This window comes from Symphalangus syndactylus, chromosome 3 (assembly GCF_028878055.3).
Source record: "Symphalangus syndactylus isolate Jambi chromosome 3, NHGRI_mSymSyn1-v2.1_pri, whole genome shotgun sequence".
In the NCBI taxonomy this organism is placed as follows: domain Eukaryota; kingdom Metazoa; phylum Chordata; class Mammalia; order Primates; family Hylobatidae; genus Symphalangus; species Symphalangus syndactylus.
In genome coordinates, this window is record NC_072425.2 from 23,947,156 (window position 1) to 23,961,042 (window position 13,887).

The 13,887-nt window shown below is 40.5% G+C and overlaps 1 protein-coding gene across 2 annotated transcripts in view; it reads left to right on the top strand.

Moving 5' to 3' along the window:
• Positions 1 to 13,887, top strand: part of C5 (complement C5) — a 129,274-nt gene that overhangs the window by 100,254 nt on the left and 15,133 nt on the right. For both annotated transcript variants that reach the window (XM_055271249.2, XM_055271250.2), the window contains exons 28-33: positions 1,034 to 1,205; positions 4,394 to 4,599; positions 6,386 to 6,538; positions 9,318 to 9,380; positions 11,063 to 11,144; positions 12,199 to 12,256. In XM_055271249.2, coding sequence (XP_055127224.1) covers positions 1,034 to 1,205; positions 4,394 to 4,599; positions 6,386 to 6,538; positions 9,318 to 9,380; positions 11,063 to 11,144; positions 12,199 to 12,256 — 734 coding nt within the window. The remainder of the gene's footprint in view (positions 1 to 1,033; positions 1,206 to 4,393; positions 4,600 to 6,385; positions 6,539 to 9,317; positions 9,381 to 11,062; positions 11,145 to 12,198; positions 12,257 to 13,887) is intronic.

Here is a 13,887-nt window from a genome sequence, read left to right on the forward strand (position 1 = left end):
ACAAAACTGGAAGCACAAAACAAAACCATTTGTTTTCAGTTTGTTTCAAAAGCTTAACAAGACAAAATAATCAATGAAGACTAGTTCCCAGGCACCTAGTGGCCACATGGGTGAGAGATGCATGTGGAGGTGGGAGAGAAGGAGACAGGCAGGATGTTAGCAGCATTGCAGCAGGCTTTCTCCGGGCCTACTTGTCCAACACAACCATTTTGGTGGTGTCAGGACTAGTGATCGGGACTATTTACCCAGGCATTCTTAGGATCTAAAAGTACTTTGGCAGTTAGGGTTTCTTTCTGCTACTTATTGTTTTATTTATTTATTTTTTTAAGTGTAACTCCTTTTGAACCTGTGTGCCTGTTACAACTACGCTGAGAGGGAACAATAGAAGTTGTGTCTATGGGCCGGGTGCGGTGGCTCACGCCTGTAATCCCAGCACTTGGGAGGCCAAGGCGGGCGGATCACAAGGTCAGGAGATTGAGACCATCCTGGCGAACACGGTGAAACCCCGTCTCTACCAAAAATACAAAAAAAAAATTAGCCGGGCGTGGTGGCGGGGCGCCTGTATTCCCAGCTACTCCGGAGGCTGAGGCAGGAGAATGGCGTGAACCTGGGAGGCGGAGCTTGCAGTGAGCCGAGACCACACCACTGCACTCCAGCCTGGGCGACAGAGGGAGACTCCGTCTCAAAAAAAAAAAAAAAAAGTTGTGTCTATGCTCGGTGCCTTTTCTTCCTGGAGGCTAGGTCTGATGGTGTAATCAGAAACTAAAGGCACAAAACCTCTAAAAGGAAAGTGAGAATTCAGAGGCAAAAAGCTTAACCTGATTTGGACAACCTCATTGTCCCTTCCAAGATTATGCTCTGCTCCCTCTCTCGGAGGGATTTGCTTCACAGAGAAGCCATCCATTTCCATTAGGTCAGTCCTCTTTTCATCACCATATTGCTTGCTCCAGGATAGTGGGATCTGAGGGTAGTTCGTATCAATTGATAGGTGGTTGCTTGACGTAGAAACTGAAGTATCTTCTCTTGTTTCCAGAAAATCGACACAGCTCTAATTAAAGCTGACAACTTTCTGCTTGAAAATACACTGCCAGCCCAGAGCACCTTTACATTGGCCATTTCTGCCTATGCTCTTTCCCTGGGAGATAAAACTCACCCACAGTTTCGTTCAATTGTTTCAGCTTTGAAGAGAGAAGCTTTGGTTAAAGGTATAACTTGTTCCGTACATTTATTCATCGAGTGTTCACTAAGACATAAAGTCTGCTAAATCTGGGAAGTGGATGGTGACATGCAAATTTGAGTAAGATGCAATTCCTGTCCTCAAGGAACAAACCATCACAATACGATGTAATGTGTGCTGTTATTCATTCATTTATTCATGCATTCATTCAGCAAATATTTATTCTTTTTTTTTTTAAGACAGGTTCTCGCTCTGTCACCCAGGCTGGAGTGCAGTGGCATGATCATGGCTCACTGCAGCCTCTATCTCCTGGGCTCAAGTGATCCTCCCACCTCAGCCTCCCAAGTAGCTGGGACTACAGGTGCCCACCACTGAACCCAGTTAGTTTTTTTTATATTTTGCAGATACGAGGCTCACTGTGTTTCACCGGATGATCTCAAATGCCTGGGCTCAAGCACTCCTACTGCCTCAGCCTTCCAAAGTGCTAGGATCACAGGCATGAGCCACCACACCTGTCCTCTATTTATTCCTTTATTCAATAAATATACATTGAGTATCCTATGGACACCCTGGACACCCCCTGTATACCTGGCACTATTCCAGTCTCTGGGAATAAAGGAATAAACAAAACAGGCTCCCCAATTTCCAGGCCTTCATGAAACTTAAATTCTAACTGGGGAGACACAAACATGATAAATAAGTAAAGCTTTATGAATAGGTGGTGATGGCTGATATGAAGAAAAATAAAGCAGGGAAAGAAAATAAGGTGAGAGGATGCGTTGTAATTTTAGGCAAGCTGACTGGGCTTAAGTTTCACTGAGAAGATGGTGTTTGAGTCAAGAGCTGAAAGGAGGTGAAGAAGCAAGTCCTGTGGCTATCTGGAAGGATATACCTGGTGGAGAATAGCACGTGCAAATGCCGTGAGGCATGGGCATGCCTGGTGCTCCAAGAATGGCAAGGAGGCCAGTGTGACTGCAGAGGAATGAGAAGAGGAGTAGGAAGTGAGATCAGGGAAGGAAAAGGTGAGGGAGCAAGGGAAGATCATTTAAGGCATTAGAGAGACTCTTCAGGGCTTCTGTAAACGGTTGTGCAGTAGACAAAGTACCTAAGCAATCAAGTGAATCGAGGCTGAAATCTAGCCTGTGCTCCACTCCCCCGGCCCCGTACCCTAGTTTAGGGCTGCTTCCACCTAGAGCAAGGAGTGCCCATGTCTTATCCACAGCAATGTGCTGTGGGGACCAGAAGGAGCCGTAGAACTTTAATTTCAGCTTTGAGAGTGAAAAGGGGAGCCACTGGGGGATTTTGAGCAAAGGAGTACGTGACCTGGCTTATATTTTACCATTTTACCAGGTTTGCTATAAAAGTATGTGTTTGGTTTTGAAGAATAAAGATACTGCTTCCTATAGGTCAAGAGACAAAAAATAGAGAGTAGCAGTGATTATTAGAACAATTGGGCACTTTGGAGTCCTCTTCTAGTTAAGGCTTTATAAGTCTTACTGAGGTTTATGACCATCTACAAAATATGATTTGTGCCATCATTTTAAAATTACTATATTTTAACATATGCCTCAAAACCACTTGTATGATACTTCAAAAATAACACGAAAGAAATGTCTTGGGTATTGTGAGATATGGATCATAAAATCATAGAATTTAAGATCTAGAAGGGAACTTAATAATCCAAGAGTTGTTCCAGTTGGGTTTCTTTAAAATCCTAAACTCAACTCTTCATTTTAAATACAGCAAATCTGAGACTCTGAGAGGAAGGGTCAATATCATTTTCAAGGTCATGCAAATAATGTAGTTATGAATTATAAACATATACATCAAAATTTTTACTAACCTTCAAATGTGATTGCCAAATATACATTACTTCTTAAAAAAAATAGTTTGTTCCAAAAAGGATTTGAGGTTTACAGGTTTAAATAACAAATATAATTTACAGCCTAATTTATGAAAAGTGCTGCATGTACGAAATTGTCTTGAGTGCTTTAAATTGGAAAGAAATGAAAGACTGAACTAAGGCTTTAGGGTTAATCTCATAATTTCCAGGATGTAAATTTTCCTATCAGGGAAAAAGGTTCTCCAGTTTATTTTTTAGTGTCAGTAATAATAATAATAATCCCTTATATATGCATGGTGCTTTCTAGTTTACAAAATCTTTTACTTTAGTATTTCATTTGAGCTTCATTGCATAGAAGAAAGTATTATCTATACTATAGGTATTAGGAAATTGAGTCACACAGAACTAAAGGAATTTGCCCAAAGTGACATGGTAAGTTAGCAACAAAAGAAAGACTAGAAGCTGGGTCTACTAATTCCCAGTTTATTGCACTTTCCACTCTACTAAACTGCCCCTTCCTAGTACATGTGTACTATGTCGATTTTAAAATACAGATTGAGGCCGGGTGCAGTGGCTTATGCCTGTAATCCCAGTACTTTGGGAGGCCAAGGTAGGAGGATTGCTTGAGCCCAGTAGTTTGAGACCAGGCTGGATAACATAACCGGGCATGGTGGCACACCCCTATAGTCCCAGCCACTCAGGAAGCTGAAGTGAGAGAATTACTGAGCCCAAGAGATTGAGGCTGCAGTGAGCTACAATCACACCACTGCACTCCAGCCTGGATGCCAGCAAGATCCTGTCTCAAAACACACACACACACAAAAACAAAAAATAGGTTGAGTGTTCCTTATCTGAACTGCTTGGGACCAGAAGTATTTCAGATTTCAGATTTTTTTCAGATTTTGGAATATTTACATATACATAATGACATTTATTGGGGATGGGACTCAAGTCTAAACATGGAATTCATTTATGTTTCATATATACTTTACACACAGCTTGAAAGTAATTTTACACAGTATTTTCAATAATTTTGTGCATAAAACAAAGTTTTGACCGCATTTTGATTATGACCCATCACATGAGGTCAGGGGTGAAATTACCCACCTGTGGCATCATGTCAGAGCTCAAAAACTTTCAGATTTTGGGGGCATTTCATATTTCAGATTTTCAGATTAGGGATGCTCAATGTGTAAAGACAAGTAGCACCATATTAAGGGATCTCGTTTTGCATTGGTCATCTTCAGGAAGTTCCTCTAACAAGAAAAATAAGTAGCTTCTAGAAACTGGAAGGCCATAATACACCTAGTAGAATTATTATGTCAAATTCACATTTTTAATCATATTAATGAATGTAATTTGTTGATGTTCAGGTAATCCACCCATTTATCGTTTTTGGAAAGACAATCTTCAACATAAAGATAGCTCTGTACCTAACACTGGTACGGCACGTATGGTAGAAACAACTGCCTATGCTTTACTCACCAGTCTGAACTTGAAAGACATAAATTATGTTAACCCAATCATCAAATGGCTATCCGAAGAGCAGAGGTATGGAGGTGGCTTTTATTCAACCCAGGTAACATTTCTTTGTCTTGTTTCATCTTCCTGTAGACATTTTTATTTTCTCCCACACCACACTCATCTGGCCTCCATGACTTTGTCCACCAAATGAGCATGCAATAGATATGAATAATGTCTAGAATTGAAGGACCCCTAGAGGTTATCTGTGTCAACACTCTTATTGTACAGAAGAGGGAATTAGCCCAGGGAGTTTTACTCAGGGAATTCGTGGCAGAGCCAGAATCAGAACTTCTGTCTCCTGACTTTAAGCCCAGTACTTCCTTCATGATTTTAAATCACCATGAAAGGCTAGTAAGGTTATTATATCATATCCTATCAATTATATCATATCCTGTGTAATAAATAGTGGTTGCCATGTAGACAAAATACTGATGCTCCTTCTCCACAATGAAATAAATAAAAAGTGATAGAAATACTGATTATTATATGTTAATCTATCTAGCTATTTAATGTAAACTCATTTGAGTATGTATTTTTATTATAGCTAATTATTATGTAGTTGTATAATATATGTTTATATTCAAAGTTTAGATTGAATGTTAATATCTTCCCTGTTGCCTGGATGTTTAGATAATGATGGAGTGTGTACATTTATATATATACATATATAATTTAGATGTAGAGAGGGCCCTCAGTATTAATTTACTGACTGTGTAATGTGTTTTATCTTGGGTACAATTATAGGGTTAGCAGAAAAGAGTGCCCTATTGATTAGCATTTGCTGCCATAGATATAGGCAGAGGGAATGACCACATTGTTTAACATCTCTGATCTAGTCATGTTTCTCAGTTTTATAGATGAGAAAGATGAGGTCCATAAAGATAAAGTTTATTCATTTATTCCTTCAGCAAATATTTATGTACCTACTAAATGCAATGGACATTGCCTTAGTCCATTGTGTGTTGCTGTAACAGAAAAAATGACACACTGGATAATTTATAATGGACAGAAATTTATTAGCTCATGGTTCTGGGTCCTAGGAAGTCCAAGATCAGGGGGCTGCACCTGGTGAAGGCATTCTTGTTGCATTATTCCATGGTGGAAAGGCAAAGAGAAGGAGGAGTGGAGGGTTGGTGGGAGTGGGGTATAAACTTGTCCTTTTATAACAAATTCACTTCTGTAATAAGCAGCATTAATCCATTTATGAAAGTGGTACCCCCATGACTCAAACACCTCCCATTAGGCCTCACCTCCTAACACTGCCACATTGGGGACCAAGCTTTCCAACACATGAACTTTGGGGGACACATTCAAACCACAGCAGGTACCAAGAAAAATATATTACCTACTTGCCTCACGAATCTTACATTGCACTGGGGTAGGCCAACAATAAACTACAAATAAAAGCATTACAAATTGAGAAGAATGCTAGAAAGGGCAAAAAGGGAACATTAAAACAGAGAATAATGGGAAAGGGGAGTCTATGGCTTTGTTGTGGGGATACTTAAGCTCAGACTAAAGGATGAGGAAGAGATAATCGTGCAAAGACTCACACGAATTCTGCAAATGGTGACTTGCCTGAGGTTACATTTGCAGAATATATAGAGGACCCAGATCTGAGGCCACACTTCCTTCCTGTCCCTGCTAACAGCATTATCTTTATTGAGGAGGGAGAGACATTTCTTCCACCTCCACAATGGGGCTCTTAACCAGTCTTACTGAGTCAGCTGGAGTTTCATCTCCAGACAATGCTGCCCTACCCTCTCATAAAAAGGGCATTTGTAAATAGGGAGTATATAAATAAACTAAACATATTTTTGTGCCTTGCTGATTGTTGACAGGACACAATCAATGCCATCGAGGGCCTGACGGAATATTCACTCCTGGTTAAACAACTCCACTTGAATATGGACATCGATGTTGCTTACAAGCATAAAGGTGCCTTACATAATTATAAAATGACAGACAAGAATTTCCTTGGGAGGCCAATAGAGGTAAATGAAGAACTTTGTGTAGTATTTTACAATTGGCTGAAACGATTGAAATCATCTGTTCCACTCTTTATTTTATAAATCTATCTCTTCACTACTTAAACATATATTGAGTGTCTGCTATGTCCTAAGCAGGGATGCCTGCTATATCCTGGGCACTGAGGATTCAAAAATAAAACACAAACAATCAGTGTAGTGCAGGGAGATTATCATTTAAGCAGATAATGAAAAATAAGAGTCTTGATAGGTACATGGAAGTACAGAGGGGCCCTCCTGATCCTGGCTGAAAGATGGAAGGAGTTTGTCAGATATGTCCAGATGTGTGGGTTAAATCTGAAAAAATCAGAATGAGTTAGCCAAGTGAGGAAAAAGGAAGAACATTCCAGACATAGATAACAGCACACAGAGCAGTACAGTGAGCGTAGGAGGGAAGGCATGTCTGGGAGTCTGCTGGTGGTTCCTTCTGGCCCTGGTCATACATGCAGACTGTGGCCAGGTTGGAGTTGGCCTTTAGGGTCCCCAGCTCCTTGCCCCATGTCCTTTGCTACTGCTGGATTTCTAAAGGTGGTAACTTTGATGGCTTATGAAAATTTCACAAAGAACAAGACATGTTGGAAAAACTGGATACTATATTAATATTAGCTGCTCACATATAACTGCTGACACATATTTTTCTAATTACTGTTTGCATTATTTTAAAGTATATTTAAATATGCAGTAATTGGAAATAGTCCTCATTGTTGATGTCCTTCACAAATTGGTGTTTGTTAAAAGTAAACAAGCATGAGAAATAATTTTTTTTTTTTTTTGAGATGGAGTTTCGCTCTTGCTGCCCAGGCTGGAGTGCAATGGCGCAACCTCAGCTCAATGCAACCTCCGCCTCCTGGGTTCAAGCAATTCTCCTGCCTCAGCCTCCCAAATAGGCAGGATTATAGGTGCCTGCCACCACACCCGGCTCATTTTTTGTATTTTTGGTAGATACAGGGTTTCACCATTTGGCCAGGCTGGTCTCAAACTCCTGACCTCTGGCGATCCACCCGCCTTGGCCTCCCAAAGTGCTGGGATTACAGGCGTGAGCCACCACGCCCAGTGGGGAAATAAAATTTAATGCAAAAATTGCAAACTGGTGGCCCATACTAAAAAAAAGGATATGGATATAAACATAGACATAGATATATGCCAACATTTAAGGATCCAGATATTTCAAATAAAAACCTGATTCCCAACTTCCCTTGATAAACCAAAAGACCTGGCAGTAAGGCACCAGGCATTGGCATAGCTTCTACAATTTACTGCAGTCCCCACCAGTCACAGGACGTATGCATGTGCATTTATGTTCATACCTGCTTTGTGCCCGGGTCTCTGCAGGCATCTGTGCTTATGGTCCCTAGTTTGGGAATATGTCTCCTTTCCCTGGGGTCATTTAGAGTTCACCGGAGATTCATGTTCTGAGTCTAAGCTCTAAAAAGGATCTCTTGACCTTCCAGCTACCTGAGGTAGCTGGAATTATTCTTCTCTATAGGGATAATGCTGCAAGAGGCCTCTTGTCGTCCTAACAAAATTTAAACCTCAGCCCAGGATGCTGCTTCCACGTAAAACCTGGGCTGTTATTATCCAGTGTGGAATTTTCTACTCCAACATTTCCTGAAATGTGTTCCATGAAAGAGTGTTAGGTGGTTGAGTGTGCATGAGAAACTCTAGCTTAAATGATGTTAAACAAGTTCTTTAATCCAGAATTCCCCTGTTCTGTAACATGTATGTGATTAAGTGTGGTGACTCTGGGCATGAAAAGGGACAGAGGCAGGGCACAGTGCACAGCATTTCCCAAACTTATTTGTCATGCATGCTTTTTACATACGGTATCTCAAGACACTTGTTTTCCAGCAAATGCTGCTATATTCTCTCGGGCAGAACAAGAATGTTGACCTACTTTCCTACATTTACTAAAATTTGAAGGAAGGATTGAGAAACTTTAACATATGCCCAATCCCTCTTGCATTATTGTGCTAAGCAAAGGAAAGGGGAGGCTTGGAGTAAAGGAAGTGCCAACTCCTCAGGCTCAAAATTATCTCTCCCATACTTTCCACAAATTAGGGAGCATTTGGATGCCAGAGTTTCTCTGGAGAGGAGAATGACTTAACTCCGTTTATGTCTTCAGTTTCCTCCTAGCGGAGTGGGAAGAAGAGCAGCAGCAACTAAGGATTTGGCAGGCTTGAGTGGGGTGCTAGTGGTTGGGGGTGGGGTACCAGGGGTTTCCACAAACAAAGGCGGTGACAAGTGGAAAAGATAAATCATCAAGAGATGGAAAGGGGGTGCAAAGAAAGAGCTCAGAGAGGACCAAAGATAGATGCACCCACTTTCAAGTTATGTGGAGGTTTCCTGCTCTGGGTTCTAATGAAAACGATCTCCATTGGCACACAGGATGCTGATTCCTGAGCTAGGCACAGAAAGGAATTTATTCAGTTGGCAAAAGGAGATGAAGATCCAGATTTACTATGGCCATATGTAAATGAAAATGTAACCAGAAGTGACCTCTGACATGTGGCTTTTGTTGGTTCACTCAGGAGATCTCAGACATCTTATTTACATGTAGAAGGGAAAGGGGAAATACCAGCCTTGTTTAGCACCTGCCATAGGCATAGGATTTTCAGTGTCTCATGCAGTTACTCTCAGAAGAGCTCTGAGAGAGGAGGCTGGTAGGTGTCAGCCCACTTTTCATAGCTCTATCCTCCCTCCCTATCAAATGATGAAAGAAAGCATGGTTTCTCTATTATCTTTCCAGGTGCTTCTCAATGATGACCTCATTGTCAGTACAGGATTTGGCAGTGGCTTGGCTACAGTACATGTAAGTTTTTAATTGATATCCAATAACAAGTTATGTGTCTATTTGTACTAGGTAACATAAAAGTTAGGGGCTTTGCCACAAAGTCACAGAAATCTAGGCTCAGGTAACCATGACTAAAGTGGGATTCACTTATGTAAATCTTTCTAGCAATCTTTGTAACTATCCTCACAATTTTTTTGAAAATTACAATGTTGGCCAGGCCCGGTGGCTCACGCCTGTAATCCCAGCACTTTGGGAGGCCTAGGTGGGTGGACCATGAGGTCAGGAGATTGAGACCATCCTGGCTAACACAGTGAAACCCCGTCTCTACTAAAAATACAAAAAATTAGCCGGGCATGGTGGCGTGCACCTGTAGTCCCAGCTACTCGGAGGCTGAGGCTGAGCTACTTGAACCCGGGAAGCAGAGGTTGCGGTGAGCCGAGGTGGCACAACTGCACTTCAGCCTGATGACAGAGCAAGACTCCATCTCACACACACACAAAAATTTAATCCTTATACGTATACATTCTGTATACTTATAGAAATTATATATATTTATAGAGATATATAATTTTATGATTATATATGTATATACACATATGGCATATGACATATGTGTATGTACATATATATGTATACATATGTGCATTGTATATATATGTTTTCTATCCCATCTCATTTATCCAGCATTTTGGGGGATTTATGTGTTATTCATAAAGACTTATTTCTTCATTTTAGCCACTTGGCAGTTGTAATTTTTTTTTCTTTTTTTTTTTTTTTTTTGAGATGGAGTCTTGCTCTGCCGCCCAGGCTAGAGTGCAGTGGTGTGATCTTGGCTCACTGCAACCTCCACCTCCCAGGTTCAAGCAATTCTCCTGCCTCAGCCTCCCAAGTAGGTGGGATTACAAGCACATGCCACTCCGCCCGGCTAATTTTTGTATTTTTAGTGGAGACGGAGTTTCACCATGTTGACTAGGCTAGTCTCAAACTCCTGACCTCAAGTGATCCGTCCGCCTTGACCTCCCAATGTGCTGGGATTATGGGCGCGAGCCACCACGCCCGGCTGGCAGGTGCAAATTTTTCTAGGCTCTTTAAGTATGTTCATGCATTCTTAAATTGCATGTTCTGAGCATAAATTAACATCCTATTAATAATTTTAATCACACTCTTGTCTTTAGTACATTCATTCCTTCAAGGACTGTTGTAAGTTTACATGGGGGAGGAGAGATTGTCCACTTTTCTGCCACTTCTGGTTGGTGTCAATATATCTACTTCTGGCAGCACCTCTGCCCATTCATACACATCTATAATTCATTGTTTGCTATGATGGTGTGTGGCTGGAAGAAACCCACACTTCTTAGCCTTGTGGTGTTGTGTGTAAAATTAAAGTGGAAAGGTTCAAAACAAGAACCTTGGGAACTCTCCTGTAGAGTAAAGTGCCCAGATTTGACTGCGTGGAATTTAGACCAAGATTCTGACTGGCCCGAAGTCATTTTTTGCTTACTTTGGGCCTCTCAGGTTTAGATTATGGAGTTTGCTTAAAGTCCAGCTGCTGGAAAAATGAGTCACTAATACACACCATTTGTGCTGGATTATGAAAATGATCCTTCGAGCATCCCATCTGCAGCAGCAGTGTTGCCATAATACCTTTTTCACTTTCCCACTTTAAATAGAATCTTCTTGCTTACTTGTCCCCAATGTAGGTAACAACTGTAGTTCACAAAACCAGTACCTCTGAGGAAGTTTGCAGCTTTTATTTGAAAATTGATACTCAGGATATTGAAGGTAAAAACAGCAGGATTTATGCTGTAATTTTGGCTAAAAATAAATCATGTTTATAAATAGAGAGCTTGTCTGATTAGGAAAAATGTGCTTACTCAAAAAGCAAAATTTCTTAATCAAATACTTTAGCAGGTTGACATCCAAGTAAATATTACTTCCATTTTTTACAATAGATAACTCTTTAATATAGTCGGAAGCTAATATTAAATAACAATAACTAAGCTAAATGTATTTGCTATTGATCAATAAATTGTTTTGACTATGTTACTTTTAAAGAGTGTAACTAGTTGTAAAGCCACATTAAGGTCTAATTCCAGAACCAGGAATTTCTGTTACTTTTGTGTTAGCCTTCCAATCTGGAACCTTGAATTCTCTTATCACCCTGTTAGTTTTCCATCCCTTATCATTTCTGTATTCCAAGGGGTCCAGAAAATGAACATTTCTCTGCCTCCATCTTTAACTTAGTCTCTCCTGTACTTACCATCCTTTCTTTAAATGTACCCCGACCCTTTTATTTAACCCAAGGCCCTCACATCCCTCTGCTGGTTGGTTCTCCCTTCCTGGTCCAAAAGCAAGTCCACTTGCACACTCCAGTCCTCCTCCTCTCCCCATTGCCTCCAGGGTCAGAATGAATGCTGCTGCCTCTGCCCTGATATTTTCCATCTGTGCTCAGAAGCCTGTTCCTACAGGAAACTTCCCAACTACCAGCAAATCAAGGCATCTGTTCTTCCTCCCTCCAACATCCCCCAAACATATTACCAATACATATTTATCTTTAATAATTTCTTCCTTAAATTATGTTATTTGAGAGCAATGAACTGTTAATTATTTAAAGACTTTAATTATTTAAATTAATTATTTAAAGACTCCCTGGTATTGTCAATAGCCATGAATTTCCATTAGAACCACTGAAAGTATCTAAACTTCCAAATCACAAATCATTTTATAGTGTGTTCAGAGATTTGCTTATTAATGATTCTGTTCTGACAGGTTCCAAAGCAGCTGAAAACAGTTTACTCTTATATTTGTCTGTTTGCTTTCTTGTTTTATGTGCCAGCATCCCACTACAGAGGCTACGGAAACTCTGATTACAAACGCATAGTAGCATGTGCCAGGTGAGCCTGTTTCCACAAAGGGGAGTATAGACTCCAAGTTCTCATTTTTGTTAATGTATTGTTTCTTTACATATTTTCAAATTTTGGTATTGTCCAGATACAAAATTGTTCAATTGTTTAAAAATGCAGAACATATATACTTTTAAATAGCTACTTACCATAAAAAACAGCCTTGGTTTTGCTCATAATAGTTTTCTCTCTCTGTTTTGTCTTCTGATTCAAACAGTGTAATATTAATTTTTTTCTGTCTTTCAGAGGGATAGAGATGTGATAAAAAAAAAAATAAGGAAAAAATATAAAACATTCTCTCAAAAACAGCCCCTACTCTCTTACTTAGAAAAATCACATTTACCTTACAAAATCCATTATCAGTTAGATTCTCAACTCAAGCTGCACATTGAAGTCAGCTGGAGAGCTCTTAGAGCTGTCCAAATGTCCCGTGCTCCAGAGGTCATTCTAATGGTAGCCAGGGTTGAGAACCATTGATGTTAAACCCTCTCCCGAGTAAACACAGAGGCCTCAATTGGCCACTGTATTAGTTTCCTGTTATTGCTAGGTAACAATTTATTGCAAATATAATGGTTTAAACCAACATAGTTTTACTATCTTGCAATTCTAGAGGTAAGAAGTCCTAAAATCAAGGAGTTGGGTAGGGCTGTATTCCTTCTGGAAGCTCTAGAATTTCTTTGCCTATTCCAGATTCTAGAGGCTACCTGTGTTCTTTGGCTTGTGGCCCCTCTCTGTCTTCAATACCCGTGTCACAGCATCTTCCAATCTCTCTCTGGCTGTGACCCCTGCTTCCATCATCACACCTCCTTCTCTGACTCTCCTGCTTCCTTTCCTCATAAAGATTCTTGTCTTTACATTAGGCCTACACAAATAATCCCCTATCTCAAATCCTTAATTTAATCATATCTGTAAAGTTCTCTTTGCCACATAAGGTAACATATTCACAGGTTCAGGGAATTAGGACATGGACACCCTTGGGGGCCATTATTCTGCTTACCACAGCCACCATCCTAAAACGTTTATGAAAGTGTAGGTTTTTCCCCAGGTACAGTGGCTCATACTGTAATCCCAACACTTTGGGAGGCCAAGGAGAGAGGATTGCTTGAGCCCAGGAGTTCAAGAACAGCCTGGGCACCATAGCCAGACCCCATCTTTACAGCAAATTTTAAAAATTAGCCAGACATGGTGGCACGCACCTGTTGTCCCAGCTACTCGGGAGGCTGAGGCAGGAGGATTGCTTGAGCCCAGGAGGTTGAGGCTACAGTGAGCTGTGACCACGCCACTGGACTCCAACCTGGATGAAAAATTGAGACCCTGTCTCCAAATAAAGAAAAAGAAAAGAATATGTAGGTATTTGAAAATATGTATATACTTTTGGCTTTGGTGATCACACTGTGTGATCAGAGTGGTAGAGCCAAGACTGAAACACAGACTTCTTCCCTGTTCTTTCCATCGTCCCTCAGTCCTTTCTATTGTGTTCTATTTTCTTAACTCTTGTATTGTCAACAACAGTGATATCTATGGATGGCATTTTGCTGATTTTACTTATAGTCATGCACCCAGTGTGGATAACTTGGAAATTCAATAGTGTTGTGCAAAAGATGAGAGCTGAGAACGACCTT